The sequence below is a fragment of the Symphodus melops genome (assembly GCF_947650265.1).
Source record: "Symphodus melops genome assembly, chromosome: 7".
Lineage (NCBI taxonomy): Eukaryota > Metazoa > Chordata > Actinopteri > Labriformes > Labridae > Symphodus > Symphodus melops.
The window spans coordinates 13,810,275-13,827,597 of NC_136697.1; the positions used below are offsets into that span (position 1 = coordinate 13,810,275).

Genomic DNA, 17,323 nt, shown 5'->3' on the forward strand with positions numbered 1-17,323 from the left:
TGTTTGTTAAATAATAGTTTCTTGCTTTCAGAAAGTTAAGTTTACGACATCCTCACATTTTCACAATCCAGAACTTGAGAGGCTCTTTAGAGAGGAAAGAAGAGTCAAGTCAAGAAGTGCTTTGGCCAACATGTTTTAATACATTTTTCCTGTCTTGCTCTTCCTCTACATCCAGGACATAAAACAAAGATGAACCCCAAACAGTAAATAGAACATGATTAAAACGCTTGCTGTTAAAAACATTTGTATCCTGCAGTTGTGGCTGTCATCGGCTCGCCACTCAAGTTTCTCTCCCACCATGAACTTGTGCCGTGGACATGCTCTAAATGACAAGTTCACGCTGTTTCAAGGAAGAGATTCCACAAGAATCGAGATGAGGCTTCCAGAAAGTAGCTTAGCACCAAGATCAAGGCTGGATTTCTCTGCAAATTATACAAGTTCTTCACCTCATACCAAAAGTAGGATTTTATAATTGGGGAGGGATTTTTCACACGCTGACAGAGGCAGTCTTTGTCCCTGCAGCCAAGATTGACCTTTACAAGTTATTTCAAGAAACCGAGCCGAGAACAGATCTGACATTGCAACATACATATTTGAGTTATCGGACAGTGATGCATTGCATCTTCTGATCACCTGTGAAGGTTCATTTTATGATTATACAGGAGACACCAGAACTACTGCATCACTGAAGATGCACACACAAACAGCCGTGAAATCTCAAATATGCGACCCAGTCACATTGAGTCAGTGCTGCAACAATGGCTCTGTTCAGAAAGAGGAAAAATGCACAAACTGAGCTCATCTTGGAGAAAGAAAAAAAAAAAAAAGGTTAGCTATAAACAGGAAATGTTGATCTGGATTTTCACTGATGCATCTGCAACAGCTCAGTGTTTTTACGCCTGCCAATCAATGCTAAACTAAAGTGTTGAAGATTTGGAAATGTTTTCCGAACATGCTTTAGTTTTGTCTTTCTGTATGCTACAGGTCTTATTCATGTGCTTGTAAATCCACTGATCAAAACTATTTAGTTTCTCTTTAGTAGCAGGGCGTTTCGACAGTTCTCAGGTCACCTTGAAGATGTCATTCTTTCCACCATGAATGTGTCCCTACAGGCCCTGGTGATGCAGGATCTCCCTTACAAAACATATGTAAAAAGTCCTTCATCCTTGCTCACGCTGATTCACCGCTCAGCCTGTAAAGCACTTCTAAACAGGGATCATTAGAATACTATCTGTACACAACTAAAGAGAGGAACGAAGAAATCTACAAAAATAACTTTTTCTACATTGAAATGGGTCATTCTTACACGACTTTCTGAACGGCGTCCAGTTTCAAAAGAGACTTCCAAAAGATTCTGTCGGCAGTCACGATCCTTTAAAAAGCAAACTCATTACGTCAAGACGAAGCTGAACCCAGATCTGTCAAAGGGTGGAGTATGTTGACAAGACTTTTCAAACATGCCGACACGGGAGCTTGCACACATGGCACACATGACACACAGGGAAGGGAAGGGAAAAAGCTGCTGTTAGGAAAACGTTTAACACTCGACGCACAGATTCAGCTCAGATTGTGACTGACGTGTCGGACGTTCCCCGTTATTTTCAAACAGACAAGTGAATGAAAATGAAAGCCGATCATTTAGATGTCCAGTTTCTGACCTGAAACTGAAAATCGTCCAAACAAAGATAATCACCAATGCCTACCTACGAGGTCACCCATCAAACACCAAACTTAACATGCGTTTACATGTTACTATGAACCTGTGAGCCCTCCCTCTGAAGAAAGCAGAGACAAAAATAATCAAAATAAACTTCTGCTTCACTACGTCACCCTAACCCGCACATAAACGCTAGTGACAATAGAGAACTAAAAAACATTAAAAGTGACTGAGATAAATGAGACGCAACTGTTAAAGAACTTAGGTGACTAGTGGAAAGTTGTACTGTTACACAAAAACAAAAAAACGGTTGTTAAAAAGAAGAATCATTGGAAACTGGCTGCTAAAGATCAAAGTAAAATTGTAAACCGAAACAAAAAAGGGAAGCAGGAGCTTGGTGAAAATTGCGTCCCTCGATAGCTCAGCTTACTGGTAAAACTGACTGCGGCCCAGACAAGAGTGAAGAAGTCTAAAGCTTTTAGTTTTCGTCCTCTTCGTCATCATCGTCATCGCTGATGAGGTATCCCCGGGCTCCGCTGTGGTGGGACGGAGGCGAGGGAGGCGGAGAGGTCTTGGTGAAGAAGGGGAGACGGAAGGTGGGAGAAGGGGAGCGCTCCTCTCGGGTGGGGCTGCTGTTGGGGCTCTGCCTGGGACTGATGGCCTGCAGCATGCGGCCTTTTCCTTCTTTCAGCATGTGCTTCTGTGGAGGCGGACACATGGAACATTTATCTTTTAGAACAACTGGTCAGCAGGACGAGGTCCAAACAGTCCTTCAAACAGTCTGACATCAAAGCTCTGCAACATGTGTGTGATGACCTTTAAATCATTCCAGCTTTGGCTCTTTAGATGAAGCAACGTTACCCAAGTCCCACCCTGTTTTCAGCAGAGTCAGAGGGATCTGAGCGCAGACACTGGAGAGGATTATGAAACAAAATCCAACAAAATGTTTCAAGCCTTCACATCTGCGATATCTGAAAAGCTGTAAGTAAAATAAGAGGATATGTACTGCTCTCATGTCTGTGTGGTGTATTTGAAGTTTGAGCCAGTTTATTAGCTTAGCTTAGCGCTCCTTCAGAAAAAAGGATCTTGTTGTAACCATGGTTTCATGTCTTGTTTCATACAGTTGGCAAACTGATGAAGAAAATCAATCATGAGATCCATAACTTAAAGTAAGCCTTTATCTTTTCCAACAATGAAAAGAATTACACGTGGTTATGTATCAAACTTATCTGAATCTCAAACTCATTTTCCAGAACTCCAACTCTCATAATTTAAGTTTTACTATAAATCAAATCTTACCAAAGTTTTTTTACTGACAGCTGGTCTTTGTCCTAATGCAAAACTTAGACGAGCTTTGTGTTTGCATACCAAAGGTGTGAAACCTTCAAATAGTCAGTGTCTCATACCTGTACACAGGGACTGAAAGGCTCATGTCAAAGTCACTAACATTCACGAGTTTCCCGAAGCCATCAGTAGGATAAAACAGTGATTAAAAACCAAAGCAAAGCTAACATCCTCACCAGAGCTCCCTCAGGGCCAAACATCTGCAGGAAGTTGCCGATAAACTCTCTGGATTTCTCCTCCCATTTCTGGATGAGGTCGATGCTCTTCTCCTCCACCTTCTGGACAAACTCTTTGCTCTTCTCCTCCACATCGCGGACCTTCCTCTTCACCTTGTCTACACGCTCCTGCAGGTGGTATTTCTTCTCCTGAAAACATCAGAGCAGCAGGGGCTTACGAATAAGAACAAAGATATGGAACAGTCAAACGTGAACGACCGGACCAAACTAACAACACATTTCCGCTGCTAACAGTTTGGTGGCTCTCACAGCTCAAAGCCTCACTCAGTTACTCCACAGTTAAGTCTCGTACATTGATGAAGCTGACGTTGAGCTCCTTGGCTGTGTATCCTCTCTGCAGGTTGCGTCTGACGTACACATCGTAGTCACGGACAATGCGTGTGATGATGTCAGAGGTGGAGATGCCCTCTGTCCGCTGGGTGGGAGCGAACATACCTGACGAGAGCAAAGGGGGGGGGGGGGGGGGGGGGTCATTGAGAAGAAAAAGGATCTCAGATACAGGTGAATTAATAAGAGAAAAAAGTGAGAGGGAAAACATGCCATTTAAATGGATTAATGTAATCAAAGTAGCACATTTATACATATATTAAGGAAAAGATTCTTTATGGTGCTGTTGTCAAATCATTTGGTTTTCTTGACATTTGTGAGAAGAAAAAAAAAACAAAGACAGTATTATTCTGTTTTCTCTGTGAGCTAAAGCAGCAGGAAACACTGAAGCATGTCTTAGAAACATTTGTTACCTCTCTACATCTCTTGGTTACTTTGACACTCACCGGCTTCCTTAATGTGCTTGTACACGTCGTCGCTGCCCGCCGAGATGTATGGGATGTCATCATGGGCCACAAAGTCAATCTTTCAACAAACATCAACACACTAGAATCAAAACTGCAGATTTTAAATACATATAAATTAGGGGGACATTTAAAAAAAACAACAACAAAAAAACAGATAAAGACTACGAGGAATCTCCACTAAAGCGATGTGTGACAAAAAGAGTCTATGATGATCGACTCACGCGATGTCTTGTGAGGAACTCTGGCGATAACGTCCAGGGAGCGTTTCGCACAACTTCATCCACATAGCGGCAGTGTCTGATGGCATCGTAGCGCTCGTCCTCGTTCATCACCGTGAAGCCTTTGTATTTGTGGGTCAGGTCATCGCTGCACACTGGAAACATTTACAAATGACAGAAAAGAACATCAGCAAACACGCTCAGCCTGAGTCAAACGTATGGGTTCTGAATCCTCAACCAAAAATACCTTCCAGCACACCAGCATCTTTTATTGTGTGCTGTCTTGGAATATTTTTCAGCAATGATTGTTTTTTTTAAAATGCCTTCTAACCATTGTTTTCACTGAACAGTGATGTGACTGGAAAAGGACAATAAAGCAGGATACAGTTCTTGTGTTGCCTCACAGATTCTTATAGCTTTTGTTTTATACGAGTTGCCAATGTAAAGGCAAAGTCATAATGACAGACAGAGACAGACAGCCCCTTGTAACCATAGCAACTCACAGGCACCTGTTTGCTTGCATACTGAACCAGAGAGATGGCAAGCAAGAGACATTTTCAGCAAAATTTATAAAAAATAAATGAGCCCGCCCTCCTGATTATACTGTTAAATAAAACATTTTCTTTTATTTGCTGACATCATCCCCTCTCTCAGTATTTCTCGACCTGGATGAGCCTTCTCTTTTGACAACATTTAGCCGGAAGTTGATAAACACAAAAGCCATATCAAAAAGTTATGCTTGTGATTCAGTCATCCCAACAGGCGAGCCTCGTTTGCATTTAAGAAGAGACATGAACACTCCTGGCATCTCTCTCACATGGTGTTTACATGCAACACAGGCTCAAGCAGTGCAGATCGTTCGCTCGCTCTGTCAATCTTGGATGAAGTTCATACGAAACATGCACATCCACATATGAGGTGGTAAATAAGCAGGGTGAAACCTCAAGACTGAGTCCATGTGTGGAAACTACTTTCATGGACAATTAACTTCCTGTGGGTAATCTTTTCAGAAAATCTGGAGTTCCTAATAAATCCCAAAGAATCCCATCCTTGACCTTTATTTTGAGACATTTGGACTTGTTATGAAACATTAAATAAAACACTGCTGTCTCCTTATGACCTCTTCAAGTAAACAAGATCACCATGAGGGATACAGGCTATTTCTGTACTGGTATTTAGATGCCAGTTCATGCTGCTTCCAGGTCGGACTCCAACAAAGTGATATTCTGCTGGACGTCGTTGACATATTCCTGGGCAAAGTTTCAAAGGGAGTAAAAAGCTAGCCACCTTAAAAGACTACAAAACACACACAGACAAGATCAGTGAAGAGACAAGACATCCCACTTTGTCCAGTGACGAAGACCTACCTCCAACAATTAGGTGTGTGTTTGGGAACAAGCATTTGGCCTGCATGAGCGCTCTGGCATGACCTGAGTGGAAGACGTCGAATATGCCGTCCGCATACACCCGCACGGGTCTGTTAGCTGAACAGAGAGGAGAGGTGAGACAAGCAGGAATAACACATTCACTGGGTTTGGAGAAGATCTAATATTACACTTATTTCTTTATGTCTGTGAGTGAACTGAAAAGTGAAGAGGTTTTCCCACTGATGTTGGAAACAAATGTTATAGGAGTGACACGAGTAGAAAGTTCTGAGATGTGTGAGTCAGGCTGGACGATGTTCAGAGCAACACACCGAGGATCAAGGGAACGAGCGAAGGAATCAGACTCACATGGTGTTCCCCTCTTGGCCTCGTCCATGCTGACTCTCTCATAGGGTTTACCATCAGCTGGCTCGAGCTCATCTGCAAACGGCGCGGGGTGCTTCAATCCCTACAACACCCATACCAACACCAAAGGAAAGATTGTAGTGATCAACAAAGTTTACTCTCTGAAACACACTGTCGGACATAATCCTCGCTCTCTCTTTTTTTCAAATATTTATTCTCCCTGGCATCATCTGATGTGTTCATGATCACATTTAGAAAAGTAACCACCAGCTAATTTAAACTGATGGTTTATCTGAGCGTCATCATGTGCAAACATTTCCTCCTCCTTTCAGTGAATCACAGTCTAATAATGGCGGACTCAGGGGAGCACTGGGCTGATGGTCACACTGTTGAATGCATGATGCAGAACACATCCACGTAACACGTTGCTCAACGGCAGCTCAAGCTGACTCACCACGGTACATCTGGGGATTTTACCGAGCTTCTCTCCCTCCTCGGTCTCCCCATTGGAGCCATCTCTTCTCCTCTTTCTGGACAGCAGCAGGCCGCTGGAGCTTTGAGCCTCCATCTGTGTCAAACACAAAACAACACACGGCTTCATTCAAACACTGCGTTGACATCTTCTAGTTTCATATGAAAGAGAATCACTCAGATGACGTGTCACTCAGTCATACCGTGCCCACATTCTGCACGTGAACTGTACTGTTACATAAGTACAGTCAGCATCATACGGTATACAGTGTTGACAGACTGTAAATCTAGACGGCAAGGTTATGTGCAGATGAGCCAACATGCATCTAATCAACTTTGACCCAGTAACGGTCACAGAGTGTCAGCTCAAGGAAAAACCACCGACGGAGTTCAACAGCAAACATATAAGGTCAGCTGGAAATCAAGCAAACACCACCTGTTGATACATGAAGCCGTTCTCTCGGTCACAGAAAAAGTAACCTGAACTTCATTCTGACCAACAGCATTCAGCTGTACTTCCCCAGTCTTCAGCTGACTTTATGAACGTGACAGCCAGAGGGATGACTCTCTCGTGACCACGCACAGTTGTGTAACTGATTCTCTAAAAACCTGTCATCGACTAACTCATATCCTAAAATCTCCGTTCTGAGAAGGTTTTTGGAGTGAAACGCAAGAAACCACAAGACAGTTAGTTAAAACACCAATAATGAGAAAAGCAGGGTTTGTTGATCTATGAGGAAATAGTAGTAGTAAATGATAAAAATGATTGGAGCCCGACTGATTAATCGGCCTGTCAATGATATCGGCCAATATTAGCATATCACGTGACTGTCGGCTTTCACCAGCAGAGTGTGCTATAAGGATTACAACAAGCGTTGTCTCTGTGCAGAGTGTAAGCAGTGACACACTGGGCCTGTTTCAAACCAACACCTACACCCTCCCCTCCCTGGTCTGTGTCTTGGTAGGGTCTAAGCGTCCTCTGTGTATCCAGGAAGAACAAGACTGGAACTTTAAAAAGCTGATGAACATTAAGGTCACATTACATATCCTTAATACAGTTTCAAATATGTTCAACAGTGAAGATGTGCCACCTTATCTTCAAAAGGCTGGAACTAAAGAAATTTCGACTGAAGTCCTATTATAAAGGTTCCTGTGTTATGGATATAGGCTGGTTCTGCCTCATTCTTCACATTCCATCACGCCACCAAAAAAATCAGATCACAAAAGGGAGGGGCCTTCATTTCTTCATTTTCTAACTTTGCAACTTCTTCAACTTGTGATGAACTTTCATTAAGTGTGCCTCAATCAGTACAATAAACAACACGGTGACATATACCTGATCCAACACTGGGCATTTGAACAAGCAGCCAGCCTGCCTCTTTCTCTCTCTCTTTATGTGTAACAGCTGAGCAGTGAGGCCGAGAAGCCCTGCAGGGCTCTCACACACTGACAGACAAGATTTACATGGCAGCACATGCCACCAAAACTGGAACAGGTTGCTATAATAAGCAAGCAACAAAAGGACAGGGCCAAGTCTGGTATAACCAGATGATTTGCTACAGTGGATCATATTATTCACGGCAACCTTTTTAAGTAAGACAATCTGGGGAAATTAATTCATTTTTATCAATAGTCGTCACAGATAAGAAGCACACATCTACACAGCTGATCAAATATAACAATCTTAAACGTGTGTCTGGTCCCGATCTAATCGACTAGTTATGTCCACACTCTGTCTGAACTGTACTTTGGCTGTCTAAAAACATTACTAAGTGAATGTGTAAACAAACTTGGAGGAGACAGAGATGCACTGAAAGGCCGCTGTTATGTTCCGTTACTATTGTACCGGTACTTCATGATAATCTACTTGGAAACACATACATATAAATGTTTGTTGAAGTTGGGTCATTGTGATCCTTTAAGATGACTACAGGCTGCAGTTGCACACTCAGCTCTGCTCTCCAGCTTATATTACAATGTCACACTAATACAAGCAGCTGTCAACATTAATAACATTAAGAAACCAGTGACAGGGGGTAGATGTGTTACTGGTGACACTGACTGTGCAGCTATACCTGCAAACTCTGGCATACTGGATTGTTTAGCCCAAAGACCTTTAAAATCAATCAGTAACCTAAGCTAGTTAGGTCAGCTAACGTTAGACGGTTAACGCCAGACAAGTTTCGACTCACTTACCGATTATTCTTTTGTGCTGAATGCTGTTTTACAGGAGTGGGAGGATTCCTATCCTCGCACGACCAGTACCCAGCTTGTAGCTATCAGCAAAAAAAAGCCAAAAATGCTAAACAGCAAGCTAGCGTGTTGGCTAACTGTAGCCGTTAGCTCGCTGGTTAGCAGTAGCAACGGTAAATACAAACTGAGCCTGTGTGTCAGACTCGCTCGCTCTGGCCGAAAACTGCCCCAACCCCACGGAGAAACACAAATTCAGCAGTGACAGCTTGTACTACAACGCTGACAGGTCAACTGTACACGAACTACAAAACTTCGAACTTCCTCAGAGGAACTGACAAAACGAGTCGGACTTTTCCGGTTTTGTATCAGTCGCCCCCTAGTGGACATACTGAAGAATTACAGCTAGACAATTAACATGCATGCCCCCATGAACAGATTTCACTGTAAGAGCTCCACCTCCAGAGCTCAAGCCAACTCCTCTTAGACTTATGTCTATGATCACTCTAAGCAGTTACTATAACCACACCTCATTACGCTTATGAGTCATTAAAAAGTTAAAAATGCAAAAAGTCTGCCTAAGGTAACAGCCCGAAAACTGAGGGTCAACAACCACAAAAGCAACATGGTCATTTTTATATTTACAAACACCAATCATTACACACATAATCTGTACTGGAAGGTATAGATTCTACATTATTAATTTTTAATTTGCAAAAAAAAATAAAAATAAACAGACAGCTTTATTCTCTCAGTTAAAGTTGTCACTAACTTACTCATTAAAGGAGCAGGTATCACTAACATCAATGTAGTGCTACAGTAAGTAAGTATTGATGATTCAAGTCAATTCCAAAGCAATTGTGGCAAAATGCATGATCTTATGAGTTGTCAACAATTCTCTATGGAGCCAGACCCATACATGAGTCAAAGAGAATCAGTAAAATCTTAAAATCAATTATATAAGTAACTGGAAGACAATGTAGTGAAACCAGTATTGCGATAATGTGAAGTTGTCTGTTTGACTTGAAAAATTGGAGTTGAGTTAATTATGGAAAGGAGGGAGTCACAATGCTCTATCTGGAGATGATGAGTGTGATGATTACTTTTTAAAGTTCCAATTCAGAAAGTATTGGTCCAAAATTGTATTGCTAAAAACACATACATGAAACAAAAAGAATCCATAAGTCCAGAATAAAAGTGTGGCTTCTATCTTAGAAAAACAAAAAACAGATTTTTGCCAGCGCATCCAACCATAATAAATACTCCCTTTAGTTGAATTTATAACTTAATGTTTGTCTGGGAAAATGAAAAAAATCAGATTACTTCTTATCAGTACTTTTTGTAAAGTAATAAGAATACATCTAAATGAATTTAGTTTTTTTTGTAGAGAATTTTACGAAAGCCAGCCACTCTGCCGGGGTGTGGAGAGGGTTTCTTCTCGTGCAGTCTTTCTTCACTCGCCCTTCACTCCATGCTCTGTCTCTGCACTCTCCCTGCTCTCCCCAAACTTACTCTCTTCACATGCCCTGTTCTCTCTGCACTTGCTCCTTACTCTCCCTGACCTCTCCATACTCTGGATTCAAACCTATAGCCAAGTGTCCCACCCCGTGCATGGTCCTGTAACAGCACAGGGGAGGCCAATCATGTTGTCAGAAACACAGATAACACAGGTCCTTCCTTCCTGCTGCAGTCAGACTGTTTAACCAAGGCTGCTCCCATAGATTACAAAACACACACACACACACACACACACACACACACACACACGCGCGCGCGCACACACACACACACACACACACACACACAATCTGACAATTCACCCCTACCTCTTGTGCAACAACACTATATATTGTGACATAAACTTTATGATGTTATTTGCATTGAAATAAAAATGTTTAATAATGTAATGTATAATATTCATTTGTTTAGCATCAATTAATAACAAGAGATATATCAGGTATTAAAGCTACACAGGGAAAAGCCTTTAGGAAGTAAAACAAATCCAGGCCAGTCTGACAGATGTGATTAAATTGATGAAATAAAGGAAACCAGCTCTTCTAGGTCTGGTACCTGACAGGGACAGAACTATCTAACACAGCTCATTCATGGATAGTCCTGACTACAATAACACCCATGCCTTTCAATAACATGTCTGTACATGATATCATAGTAAGATCCTCTCTAGAGATACAAAGGTAGAAATGAAATAAAATTTGACTTTGTAACTAATTATTGATAACCTTTCAAATGTTTTTAAGCAATAATGACTCTTCTTTGGAAGTATAGGCCCCATTTAACCCTTTATTCAGCCAATTCTGCCATTACTATAAAAAAAACTAGGCTTATATTGATTTTCTGAACTGCCTATTTGTACCTTGTATGAGTAGCTTTACAGCCTTTTTTCTTTGTCATAGACTTTCTTGTGAATGTCCTGTCACTTCTCTGGTTTTTAAACTGATTTGGGACAAGCTGTATTTATCCACCCTCCTCTTGTCTCAAGAACTGTAGGTTTCTTCCTTTAGCAACCTAAAGGGAAGTTTCATCTCAATGTAATAGATTGCAAACTGGGAGTGTAATTCAGTCCAGCATTGAGTCAAAGCCAAGTTTTCAATATTGTTGCTGAGGAAAGACAGCACAGAGGTGCCTAATCTGTGGAATGAAGGCTATAGAGCTGAAAACATCCCCTGTTGTCCTGCAGAGAGCCCAAGGACAGGGTATCATTTCACTCAAAGATCAGAGTAGCATTGTTTACAATAATTGATACCTTGGAGATGGTGGTTGAGTTCAATGATCTCCTTCATTAGTAGTCTCACTTGAGACAAAGAACCTACTTCTTTGTCAAAATAACAGATATGATTAAAGCTCTAATTTAGCTGTGAGCCTTTAGTACCACGTAATGTTATGTATTTGTTGTAAAGACTGCAGTGTGTTTTTAAGTCTGTAGGCCTACCTCTCTCAATTACGATCAATGTTTGTAATGTTATGTTAGATCTGATAATCCATTAGAAAAAGAATACAGAGAAAATAAGTAACTTCCAAATGGTGGCTTCTGTTTTTTTCCTTTTAAATACTGATGCCATGTTATAGATAGAAAAGTTTAATACTAACAAGAAAGAGTGTTAGAATTATCTTGACTTTGGTTCTTGTTGTATTTACACCTTCTGTACAGCAACTTGATTTATATTTCAAGCCAGCTGGTTATCTCAGTGCACCGGTTGAATAAATGTATAGCATTTAAGAGAAACATGTACCCCTACCCTTCCATTTTTGTTCCGTCACAGAGCAATTATATAGTATGATGATAACCATTAGCCACCTGGTAGCGCCTTAGACTCCCTGTCTCCTTCTGGCACTCTCTAATCGCAGTTTTACCTGCTGGTTAAAAGGATAGAGTTTCCTTAACTGTTGAAATGTTGAACACTTAACAAAACATTCTTCTATTGTATGTAAACCGCTTACATCCTATTCCTGTCACAACACTTGTTCCATGACATCTGCTTGCATGGCAGCGTGTGTTTCATTTATTTTCAGTTCAGAGTGTTTGCTATGTTTTTGCTTCGCCATCTCGCCTCCACTCTGTCTTCTTTACTCTTCTTTGCCCACCAACAACGGCGCTACAATCAACAAACCTGCCTGCCAACAACACATTTGCCTGCCATCAAGAAATCAACTACTTTTACAAGAAGATTGTTGTGCCGTTCGTGGTTTGTCTGGGTCACAAGTCAAGCTCAAGTTTAGGCTAGTTTCCTGCCTTTAAGACTTCATGATTTGTTTTCCTGCCTGCCTCTGTGTTTTACACCTGTTTTTCTTGTTTTCAGGGCAATTCGCCTCACGGCCTAAAAGCCTGCCAGCCAGAAAACTTCAAGTACCGGTAGCTTCCTCCCTTCCTCTACACCCAGCCCTTGACCCCCCCACAGCAGTCCTTTCCTTTCCACCCCAAGCGACAGACAAAAAAAAATCATTTTCCACTGCTTATTTGTTGTTGGTTTGCACTTGGATTCAGTCGTATTCATAACAGTATATGGTCTGGTCAGGTATACAGACCCAGACTTTGATGCAGTCTGTCAGGCAGTTTCTGTCCCAGACAATGCAGGACATTGTGTAAGGCCCTTGTGGCTCTCAGGTAATGTGTTGAGGATAAAGAGCAAATGCACACTGAAACCAGCCCATGTTCCCCACCTCCCACACAGACTAAGGTGGCTGCCTCCCTATTACCCCCAAAGTACCATGGGTGCTCTCACTTGAAAAGTCTGATGGAGATCCCGGATTGTTTTGTTCATTCCTTATCCAGTATAACCTTGTGTTTGCTCATCAGCCATTGTTATTTGAATTACATTCTCAGTAGAGTGGGCGATGAGGTATTCAGTAAGCTGGTCCTACTCAGCCTCACTTCAGAAACACATAAGGTGCTTCATCACCTTATGAAAGGAAACAATGCTTTCAAGTGACTTTTCTCACTCCACCAGGGTTTTTAGAGGAGTCTCGTAGTGTGTCAACTGAGTTGGATGGAATGAAAAGTAACTCCAACCGTTGTTTACGAATGGCCTGAGTGAGTATATGAAAGCTGATTTCATACACTGAACCCACTAACCTGGATGATCTGATTTCAATCGCGATTTAAGCAAGTCAAGACCTTCAGAGAAAAATGATGATGTAGACAACAGAGAGTGTCTGACACTGAACCCGGCCTCTGATGCATGGTGACATTGGCTGAAAAGATCTGAGTGGCCCTTTTTGATTTGGACTTTATTGTTGAAGACTTATCAACCCAATGGTGTTCTGTTCTATTCCAACCAGAGATTTATTGTTACTTGCATCCCTTCTGTTTAAGCTTATTTGATGCTAATACTGTTTATTGCCAGTGGTTGTGCAACAAAAACATTTACCTGTGCTGATATTATGATATGAACCTTAACAAGCTTTACAAAAGGTCTTCAGTAGCAATAATGTAATACATTTAAATTGTAAAAATTAAATAGAATTTGGCTCAGTATATTACAATGCTTTAGAAAGTTTACTTGTTAGCATGCTACTAGCTTCCCAGAAAGGCTGGAGTGGATAGATCACAAAAATGAATTATAAGCAGGTTTGGGATTTAAATGGAACTCTCTTGGATTTTGTTTTAACTGAGTAACCTACTAAATACAAATATTACATTTTAGAATAGCTTGTCACCATGATGTAAGGGTTCAAGTGTGTTTCATTTATTATAGAAACTTAAAGGACACAGGCCGATCTGACATGGCAAAAGTTAATGCAGAGAAATTATTCTAAAAGAGTTTGACTCTTAAAAGCATCATTAGTGTTGAGCTTGTGCTGTTCTGGGGTGTATCTAAACTTTTTAGTATTTAAATATGTTAATCAATGAAACTTTGGGGGGAAAAGCGTTGTTTTGAGTGTCCCAGGCTGCATTACATTAACTCTGAGTAAAGACAAGTTAGCCCATAATTCCTACATATTTCTTGGGGAGTTAAACATCAGTTGAGGCTGCCCCCCTCTATTTTTGACTGGCTAAGACCGGAGTTGAAAGGACATATCCAGCTGTTTTGAGACCAGAGGGTTAATTTTTACCTGCAAGGCATGTTTTAGCAAGAATGGGACAACTGTAGCAAAGAACATTTTGCCATAATTTATGAATTTGTCAGATAAAACAACTTTTTGAATATGACATCTTTTTCCATTGATTGCTTCATCAATTCCTACGACACCCAAAGATAGATAGGAAAACCAATTGACTGTGCACCCAGTGGTGCCCTGCTGTTACAAGGTTGTGTCTTGTGGCTTTACAAGGAGTCACATTTTGTTTGAAGTTGGTCCTTAACTGCTGGTTCATGCTCAGGGTGCTAATGAGCTCTTCCACGTCGCAACAGAAAATGGAAGAGGGGCGGATTTAGGGCAACGTGTAGTTCAGTGGCCAATGAAAAGGGCCCTGTATTAACAGTAGTATTTATGAACAGATATGTTAAGCAGCAGATTAGACCAGGACTGGGGAGATGCAACAGCAGGTAAGTAGGTTTGGTTTAAAGCAAACTTTTCTTTTTTTTGGTTTTATCAGAAATTATGAGGCAGAAAATTCGAACAGAAAATAATTTTAACACAAATGATGAGGATAAGGTTAATGTTAAATTACAAGGATAATTGTTGAGAGAGACATTTACAATGTGTAGATAAATATATGAATAAATATCTGCTATAGGTGGAAAAACAAAGAAAGATGCAGTCAAAAATACATGCAGGATATCTATCTAATTTCATTCCAGGTCAATGTCTTCCTTTGCCAATAAATATCTGAAACTGTTGGCTAATGTTGAGTCTGTGTGCAAAATACCATTGGTGTATATGCTTTTTTTTTTTTTACTTCACCCCTTTTTTCCTGAGTTCTGAACATGCATCTATTCATAACAGTTTCTGAAGAACAGTGCTAAGACAGATCTGTCAGACAGACTAGAATATAATAGTATTTATTTGTGTTGTTGCACTTTCAGATGTGGAGGATGAGTTCCCGGGTGTCCCTGTTTAGGGCGCTGTGCTGCCTGCTAGTAATGCCAGGTTAGTCTGAACAAAATATTTTCTTTGATGACTTTTAAATGACCCAAATCAAGGAGTTGAAACGATACAAATAAAACTTTCAATGTCTGCTGTATAGCTGCCTCAAGTCTTTTGCTGTTTGTGTTAGAGTCTAATTTTTCTTTTGCTTTATTTAAGGTTTGCTTGAAGCAACATCTCTAGTGAAAGTAAAGAATCCTGGAGGTATTTTTCAGGTTCCTGCATATTGTTAATAAATGAAAATGAAAGGTTTAGATTACTGTGTAATCATTTTACCACCACAATATAATAGTGATCATATTTCCATATGTATTTCATGTGTTTTATTTCAACATACTTTCCATGTCTTGAAAGAAAAAAAACATTGATTAACATCAAAGAATTGTTTTGTGTGTTTTTTTCTCATTTTTATTCCTGACGCTGTGTAACTTTACAGGAAGGTCAGTAAGCATTGACTCCACTCAGGCTCACGATTTCTTGACGAACTCTCGACCTAAGAGGAACATTGACCCAAAGTGGTACAGAGGGAATCCTGATTTTCAGTCCTATTACCGCTTCTACAACAGCATTGGACACATTGAAGGAGTAAGTGGAAATTGATTAGCTATGTTTCCACATGGATTACACCTTTACTGTAGAAACATCTTCCTCTCTGATTTGTTTCACTGTCTTCCCCTCAGCTCTATGAAATCGACAGGATCCGGATGTTGTATCAGCAGATGCGTCACTTTGAGGTAACCTATGGGCCAGATGCCTCCAATTACCAAAATGTCTTGGGTGTGCTGGCCACCACTGAAGCACCAACTACTACCACTCAGCCTCCTCCACCTCCCACTACCCCTGCGCCAACACCAGACCCTCTGGAGAACGCTCAGAAGATCTATTTGTGTCACCCCAAGGACCCTCTATGCAAACCTCAGATCGTCTACCTGCCAACAGGGGCTGTTCCCGTCTTGTGTGACCCACGCTATAACCCCGCCTGCAGGCCTAAAACAGAGGAGGAGATAGAAGCTGCCGCTCCTCCCAAACCAACCCCACCTCCTCCTGCTCCTCCCGCTCCCAAAAAGTCAGTCCCACCTCCCCCTCCTCCTCCCCCAATTACTGCTAAAGGTATGGAGTACGACTGTGACCCATACTGGGATCCTGACTGTCTCATTGATCACCCACCACGCCCAGTCCAGGAAACAACAGCACCAGAAGCCCCTGCTGAGGAAAAAGTGGTGAAAGAAGAAGTAGCAAAAGTGGATGAAAGTGCTCCTGCAGCTGCCACTCAGAAACCCCTCTACCCTTTCTTTGATCCATATGATTTCAAACGTGACCTTTATGACCCCTTGAGTTATGTAGAACCAGCTGCAGAAGAGTAGAAACAAAGTGCCTCAGAGATGAAAGCTTTCCATAAAGGGTCAGATGACAAAATTACATCAAAAGCCCAAATCATTGCAGGACTTTGCACAAATCCACATTAAAACCAAAGAGTTCAATTCAAACCATGAAAGTCATCAATCAATCATATGTTTACAGGACAGACACGTACAAAATGCTTTTATGCCTATAAATTCTTCTTCATGACAAAACACTTAATGACTTTACTGTATGTTTGTTTGGGTGTTCATAAAAACGCTCAATGAACCTTTTAAAGAAAAAAACAATTAAAAAGTAATGATGATATTTACGTTCCAATGTTTCAAGTTATTGATCTTAATCTGCATTTCCTATTCGAATTATTTTCTTCACTTGCTTTCCAGAACAGGTTTATTGGAAGATATTCATGATGCACATTTTTCTTTATTATATTCAATTATAATTAGGCTGTTTTCACCATTTTGCATACACAAAATATTTTCTAAATGCAAAACAATCTTTTATGGCCTTATCATATAAACTAAAACCATTGTGATGCCACACAGGTGTTAAACCAGGGCAAACCTTAAGCCCACGTGTTTTAAAGCCTTTGATTGTTTACTTCTCACTGGATAAACCCTGACAAAAGCCATTTTTGGAATTCAATTCATAGTGTAATTCATATACAATAGTCCTAAAAAGGCAATTATGTCTCATACGTATAATTAATAAAATATGTCTAAGCTTTTGCTTACTTTTTGGTAAAACTCTGAATGCTTGAATTTTGTCTGTAATA

The 17,323-nt window shown here is 40.8% G+C and overlaps 2 protein-coding genes across 2 annotated transcripts; one reads left to right on the top strand and one right to left on the bottom strand.

Moving 5' to 3' along the window:
- Positions 1 to 117: 117 nt before the first annotated feature.
- Positions 118 to 9,051, bottom strand: pcyt1aa (phosphate cytidylyltransferase 1A, choline a). Its single transcript, XM_079347351.1, has 9 exons — positions 8,647 to 9,051; positions 6,434 to 6,547; positions 5,983 to 6,082; positions 5,617 to 5,733; positions 4,253 to 4,404; positions 4,011 to 4,089; positions 3,530 to 3,672; positions 3,178 to 3,366; positions 118 to 2,357 (listed from the first exon to the last, which is right to left on the bottom strand). Exons 2-9 carry the CDS (start codon positions 6,545 to 6,547, stop codon positions 2,136 to 2,138), a joined length of 1,116 nt encoding a protein of 371 aa, XP_079203477.1. The 5' UTR covers positions 8,647 to 9,051; the 3' UTR covers positions 118 to 2,135.
- Positions 9,052 to 15,428: 6,377 nt separating this feature from the next.
- On the top strand, positions 15,429 to 16,593 carry LOC306827199 (uncharacterized protein; the record flags this gene model as incomplete). Its single annotated transcript, XM_079348869.1, has 3 exons — positions 15,429 to 15,435; positions 15,623 to 15,771; positions 15,867 to 16,593. 3 exons carry the CDS (start codon positions 15,429 to 15,431, stop codon positions 16,548 to 16,550), a joined length of 840 nt encoding a protein of 279 aa, XP_079204995.1. The 3' UTR covers positions 16,551 to 16,593.
- Between the last annotated feature and the right edge of the window lie 730 nt (positions 16,594 to 17,323).